Source organism: Pantherophis guttatus, chromosome 7 (genome assembly GCF_059756535.1).
Source record: "Pantherophis guttatus breed Tessera chromosome 7, ASM5975653v1, whole genome shotgun sequence".
In the NCBI taxonomy this organism is placed as follows: Eukaryota; Metazoa; Chordata; class Lepidosauria; order Squamata; family Colubridae; genus Pantherophis; species Pantherophis guttatus.
The window spans coordinates 86,662,622-86,669,820 of NC_142069.1; the positions used below are offsets into that span (position 1 = coordinate 86,662,622).

The 7,199-nt window shown below is 43.6% G+C and overlaps 1 protein-coding gene across 1 annotated transcript in view; it reads left to right on the top strand.

The window, feature by feature from the left end:
• CDHR3 (cadherin related family member 3) overlaps window positions 1-7,199 on the top strand; it is a 38,020-nt gene that overhangs the window by 7,109 nt on the left and 23,712 nt on the right. The window contains exons 3-7 of the mRNA XM_060692682.2: window positions 851-1,019; window positions 2,419-2,513; window positions 4,847-4,941; window positions 5,692-5,796; window positions 7,132-7,199. The exon at window positions 7,132-7,199 is cut by the window's right edge and continues 87 nt beyond it. Coding sequence (XP_060548665.2) covers window positions 851-1,019; window positions 2,419-2,513; window positions 4,847-4,941; window positions 5,692-5,796; window positions 7,132-7,199 — 532 coding nt within the window. The remainder of the gene's footprint in view (window positions 1-850; window positions 1,020-2,418; window positions 2,514-4,846; window positions 4,942-5,691; window positions 5,797-7,131) is intronic.

Genomic DNA, 7,199 nt, shown 5'->3' on the forward strand with positions numbered 1-7,199 from the left:
TTCCCATCACAGGTATAGGGCAAGGGCAGGAGGTTGGACTAGAAGACCTCCAAGGTCCCTTCCAACCGTATTATTCTATGATCCAATCCAAATAACGGTTTGCTATTGCAGTAATTGCAATCGGTCAGGGAAAAAGACACTGATTGGATGATACTTTCTGCATTCTTTGATGGATCAGCTGGAAGGTATGCACTGATTGGCTCCTGGCATTTCCAGCATGTCCTCCGCATGTCAGGATGATCATAAATTGACTTCCAAATACTTCATAGGCCTTCGGAAGCAGGGACAATGCTACTACGGAAGCGCCCTAATTTAAACCTATTTTTTAATAGGTTTTAACGCCATGTAAACCTGATCCCCCATCTCCGTGTTGGCGAACCTATGGAATGCGTGCCAGAAGCAGCACGCAGAACCATCCCGCAAGGGATGCGCGGCTTCTCTGGCTCCTCTTCCGTATTCTTGTGCACACAAGTGCGCCGGTCAGCTGGCCTTCATGTGTGTGAGAGTGCCAAAACCCAAAAGAGCAGCATTCCGTTGTGCACGCGTGCTCCGGCACCCAAACTTCCGGGTTTACATCTCGCACATGCGCGATGGCCAGTTGTTTGTCAGACGCACGTCCGTACCGGAAATCGGAAGTTCAGGTACCGGCACGCACATGCGTGACTGAACGCTGCTCTTCTGGATTTTCACACTCCTGAGTACGCGAAGGCCAGCGAAGCCACGCGATCCAGGCGGGATGGTTTTGCGTGCCATTTTTGGCATGCAGGGCAGCACGCGGTGATGTAAAAGGTAAGCCATCAGTGCCCCATCTGATATTTGTTCCTAATTTATCTTGGTTTTATCGTTTCAGGTGGTTACTACAGGAGACCCCCTTCTAGATTATGAAACGATGCCCCACACATTCGATCTGCAGATCCTTGTTGCCGATTCCGCGGGCGCCATGGAACTACAGATTCTGACTGTCCAAGTGAGCGACGTAAATGAACCACCGGTGTTTCAAGGCAACTTGGCAAATCAAAGTAAGACCCTGGCTTGGTTTAAAACCAGGTTTTGCCGTCCTCGACTTTCAAAACCGTTTGCTTTTGTGACCGTTCCAGATTGAAATAAACTCAGAGAAAAAAATTAACTTATGACTACCTCGTAAACTTAAACTGACGGTTGCGGTATCCCCATAGTCCCGTGTTCAAAATTCAGATGCTTTTAGCAACCGATTCATATTTATGACGGTTCCACTGCCCCGGGGTCACGGGACCACCTTTTGAGACCTTCTGATGAAGCCAGATTCACTTAACAACCATATGATTAATTTAACAACTGTAGTGATTCACTTAACAACTAGGGCGAGAAAATTCATAAAATGGGGCAAATCTCACTTAACAAATGTCTGGCTCAGCAACAGTAATATTGAGCGCCATAGTGATCGTAATTCAAGGACTACCTGTACTATTGATTTCCATTCTTTAAAAACCAATTATATAGAGAGAAGCACTGCTTTCAAAATTTACTAAAACAGTGTGTAAAAATGGGATGAAAGTGACATATATCTACCGTATTAAAGAACAGAGAAACCCAGAGTTGGGGCTTACAAAACCCACATAATGGACAGGAAGAGGAAGAGGAAGGGGGAAAACTCCTTCCAGAACGAAGAACTGAGTCCCAAGTTCTCACTTCAGCTTTATAGAATAGTTTTAATCAGTGGTGAAATGTAGCATTTGTTACTACCGGTTCTGTGGGCATGGCTTGGGGGGGGGGTAATATGACTAAATGGGTGTGGCCAAAAATTTTTTTTTAACTTTTAAAAGCATTTTTTTCTACAACCTCTTTGACCGAAAAAAATGCTTTTAAAAGGCTCTGACGATCCCAGCTGAGCTGCGCGATCATCAGAGGCTTTTTTTTTTTTTACTTTTAAAAGCATTTTTTTCGGCCGAAGAGGTTGTAGAAAAAATGCTTTTAAAAGTGTAAAAAAAAAAAAGCCTCTGATGATCACGCGGCTCAGCTGGGCATGGAGTTTTGCTTTTTTTAAAAAAAAAAGCTTTTAAAGCCTCTGACGATCCCAGCTGACTTGTCTGATCGGCAGAGGCTTTTTTTTTTTTAAAGCCTCTGACGATCCCAGCTGACTTGCCTGATCGGCAGAGGCTTTTTTTTCCTTTTAAAAACATTTTTTTCTACAACCTTTTCGGCCGAAGAGGTTGTAGAAAAAATGCTTTTAAAAGCCTCTGAGGATTAAAAAAAAAAAAAAAAGCCTCTCATGATTGCGCGGCTCAGCTGGGCAATGGGGAGGGCAGGGATTTTTGCTACCGGTTCTCCGAACTACCCGCCTCCATCTCTACCGGATCGGGTGATCCGGTCTGAACTGGGAGCATTTCACCCTTGGTTTTAATCCCTTTAAATTAACGTATATTACTTTTATCTATATAGCCGTCATAATCTACATCTTGGAAAATACACCACCAGGAAATATTTATCAAATTCATGCAGGAGATCCTGAAACGATTCGCCCTAAAAATGTTACGGTGAGTAAAATTCAACTAATGTTAACATCCATGACAATCATTCTCTGCTGGATCCAGTCCTCAGAAATAGTCCTTTAAACAAAAGCCCAATGTACACAGTATGTTATATCACCCTTGTGACAGCCAAGCCTTCGAAACCAATTTGTCAAAGCCATGCGAAATCAAAGAGCCAGGACAATGGAATGTTTACCCTTCAGCTTTATTAATTTATTTGATTTTTATCTTAAGTTGTCGGGCCTGCCACGACTTGAACCTCTCTAAATGGAAATGATCCTTGTCTCTGTTTGTTGAGAAAGGTATAGTTTATTAGAGACCAAGTGTATCGCAGTAGTGCAAAGCCAGAACTGAGAATCGCGCGCCAAAATTCCTAAGTTCTAACTTTTCCCTCCTTTAATGGTCTCTCTTTGCCCATCCCAGGGTAACCAATCAGGTTCAGGCAAGATGTTTTTCATAACAGTCAGTCCAAGCGCAGTTTGGCATGCAGCCCCTTCCTTCTTCCCGTTGGCTGACCTTGAAGCAGCCTCTCGAGAAGGCACCGCACTTACTTTTGTTTCCCCAAGCATTCCTCTCTCCCTTCCCCCTCCCCACAGGTCATGGCAGTCTGTCATTACACAGCAGCTAAGCACACGCAAGCATAAGATGGCAGCTGATATTTTTGGTCAACTCAGGGGAGCGAACATACCTAATAATCCTACCTCCTGTTTTCTCCACAATAATCCTGAGAGGTGGGTTAGGGAGGGAGAGAGAGAGAGTGTGTTACTGGCCCAAAGTCATCAACCTGGCTTTCATAACTAAGGAAGGACTAGAACCTATGGGTACCTGATTTCTAGCCCAACCCCAAACTACCACATTAGACTGGCTCTAGGCTTTAGCGGGAAGAATTGTTGTTGATTTTGCTTGTCAAGTGCAAGGATGAGGACCATATGTTAAGTTGCAGTTCAAAAAGGTTGCATTGTACACGCCTATACACAAGAAAATTCAGTACTAAATTGGCACCAGAGATGGGTCAATGGAATTCAAGAAGGTTGGGCTTAGAACCATTTGTGGCAACATAACGACTCTAAGCTGATGACACACTTAACTCTGCCTGCTCTTCTCTTATATGTTATGAACACAACCAGGCACAATATTGGTTAAAAAAAGGTGTGGAATGTGTGTATGGATAGATAAATAGATAGACATAGACATAGACATAGACATAGATATAGATATAGATATAGGAGACGTGGTGGCTCAGCGGCTAAGATACTGAGCTTGTCGATCAGAAAGGTCAGCAGTTTAGCGGTTCGAATCCCTAGTGCCGTGTAACGGGGTGAGTTCCCGTTACTTGTCCCAGCTTCTGCCAACCTAGCAGTTCAAAAGCAAGTAAAAAAAATGCAAGTAGAAAAATAGGGACCATGTTTGGTGGGAAGGTAACAGCGTTCCGTGCGCCTTTGGCATTGAGTCATGCCGGCCACATGACCATGGAGATGTCTTCGGACAGCGCTGGCTCTTCGGCTTTGAAACAGAGATGAGCACCGTCCCCTAGAGTCGTTCGACTAGCACATATGTGCGAGGGGAACCTTTATCTTTACCTTTATAGATATAGATATAGATATAGATATAGATATATAGATATAGATATAGATATAGATATAGATACACACACGTGTGTATGTTTTTAAACAAATGTATATATTTAATTTGGATGTTTTATATAGATGTCCTTTTAGGATTACTCAGGACAACATAGAGGTTAGACAGTAAACAATAACATTGTTTCTCTCCTTCCCTTCCCTTCTTCCTTCCTTTCTTCCTTCCTTTCCTTCTTCCCTTCCCAACAAGCAGGTAAGTGGCTGCTACTGGATGGAGGAGGGAGCAAGGGATTGCTAGACTGACTGGGAAACTGTCACAGAACGTTAAAAATGGTCATGTGACCACAGCAGCAGTCTAGCTGCAGGCGATGGCAGCCACAACTTTCCCAAATTTTATTCCCTCGGGAGTCACGGGTCCCAGATTTGGGACCCATTCTGTAAATTAGCCCATTTGAAGTACCTTGGTTCAAAAATGGTTGCCCTGGGATGCCCTGTTTTGCCCAGTTAAAGATCATGACTGTGACACTTTTAGCAGTATATACTGTAGACCAGAGATGGGATTCACTTAGCTTCCCTACCAGTTCACAAATGTGAGCATGCACATGCGCAGTACTCATGCATTACGTCTGGGCAGGTGGGCGGCGCCTCCCACAGTCGCCCCTACCGGTTCGCATGATCCGGAGTGAACCGGCTGAATCCCACCACTGCTATAGATGCTGTGTTACAAATGATTGCATTGCATCTGATTATTTCTTCCAGTTTTCCCTGAGTCCGGATTCCCCATTCTTTGTAATTTCTACAACTGGAACCATTTCTACATTGAAGTCATTTGATTTTGAGAAAGATTTCCCAAGGTAAGATCCTATTATTGATCTAGAAATCAAGAAATGATGGTTTGATACTTTAAACATGGTTTAGCCATTAGAGCAGTGATGGCTAACCTTTTTGCCTTCACGGGCCAGGAAGCGGGGGAGGAAGTTGTTAAACGGGCTGTTTTCGGCCTCCCGAGGACCTCCCGGGGGGGGGAGGAAAGGCCGTTTTCGCCGTCCCCAGACTCCTAGAGAGGCCCTGGAGGCTGGAGACAGCAAAAAACAGGCCTTCCGGTCCCACCGGAAGTTGTTAAACGGGCCATTTTCAGCCTCCGGAGGACCTCCGGAGGGGGGAGGCCATTTTTGCCCTCCCCAGACTCCTAGAGAGGCCCTGGAACCAGGTGAGAAAGAAAAATGGGCCTTCCCCACTTACACCCCCCAAGTTCTCCGGAGGCAGGAAACAGCTTGTTTCCCTACTTCTGGTGGGCCCAAAAGACCCAAAGATCAGCTGGTCGGCTGAGTTCACATGCCCACTGATATGGGTAAGCATGCCACCTGTGGTAGGTTCACCATCACGGCATTAGAGCAATCCTACATCTATTGTATTTGTATTCATTCATTCATTCATTCATTCATTCATTCATTTATGTTACATTGTATTTTTTGTATTTATTTATATTGCATTGTATTATTTGTACTGCATTTATTTTGTTAGCCATATATTGAATACTTCATGTTTTATTTTGATCTGACAGATATACATTGGATATTTTGTGTTTTATTTTGTTTTGACAGCTATACATTAAATGTTACCATAACAGACAGCATTGGTGCTAGCGATAAGAGGACCCTAATTGTCAATATCATAAATATCAATGATGAAGATCCTTACTTCATCACGTAAGTAGAAAAATCCCAGTTGCATCGATGTTTTTCTAGTTAGGTGTGACAATTGAGCATAAAGATCTGGGAGGTGCTTTCAGATCAGATCTTTAAAATGTAATCAGTTATAAACCGCTCCATTTTATGTCATGAAGAAAACTAGGGGCACTTACTTACTTTTGCATCTAGAGATGTCTGTGAGAGGTCAAAAAAGTTCGAGGATGGCCAGAATTGCACGAACAGAATAACAGTATAAAAGAGTTGGAAGGACCCTTGAAGGTCTTCTAGTCCAACCCCCTGCTCAGGCAGGAAACCCTCTACCATTTCAGACAAGTGGCTGTCCAGTCTCTTCTTTAAAACTTCCAGTGTTGGAGCATTCACAACTTCTGGAGGCAAGTGGTTCCATTGATGAATTGTTCTAACTGTCAGGAAATTTCTCCTTAGTTCTAGGTTGCTTCTCTCCTGGATTAGTTTCTACTCTTTGATAATGTAAATTTAAAAAAAAAAAAAACTCTTGATTTTTAATCCTGAGATTGCAGTTTTCACTTTGACTTTCCTGTTTGCATCCAGACACCATGCTAATGAGGTTTCTGTAACTTTTCATAAGGAGAAGGAGGAGGAGAAAAAAGGGGAAGAAGAAGAAGAAGAAGAAGAAGAAGAAGAAGAAGAAGAAGAAGAAGAAGAAGAGGAGGAGGAGGAGGAGGAGGAGGAGGAGGAGGAGGAGGAGGAGGAGGAGGAGGAGGAGGAAAAAGAAGGAGAAGAAGGAGGAGGAGGAGGAGGAGGAGGAAGAGGAAGAAGAGGAAGAAGAAGAAAAAGAAGGAGAAGAAGGAGGAGGAGGAGGAGGAGAAGAAGAAGAAGAGGAGCAGGAGGAGGAGGAGGAGGAGGAAGAAGAAAAGAAGAGGAGGAGAAAAGGAGGAGAAGAGAAGAGGAGGAGGAGGAAGAGGAGAAGGAGGAGGAGAAGGAGGAGAAGAAGAAGAGGAGGAGGAGGAGGAGAAAAGGAAGAAGAAGAGGAGGAGGAGGAGAAAAGAAGGAGGAGGAGGAGGAGGAGAAGAAGAGGAAGAAGAGGACAATGATGATGAGGAGGGTTTTCTTGCGGACATTTCATTACCAAACTGGGTAACATCATCAGTATATCTTAAGAGCAAACCCCACTTCCTTCCAGCACTGATGACGTAACCTAGTTTTTGGTAATGAAACATCTGCAAGAAAATCGCCAAGCTTATTGAGCCCCGTGGATAATTAAATTTTTGCTTTTACATTGTAACCCTTCGTTGTATTAGCTATATTTTAAGGATTACAAGAGACAGCCGATCAAAACATATCCAAACATGTCCTGTCTAATTTCTATTCTAGGAAAGAGAAAGTTTTCAAGATTCGTGAAGAGGCTCCAGTAGGCATGTTTGTAGCCAATATAACAGCCA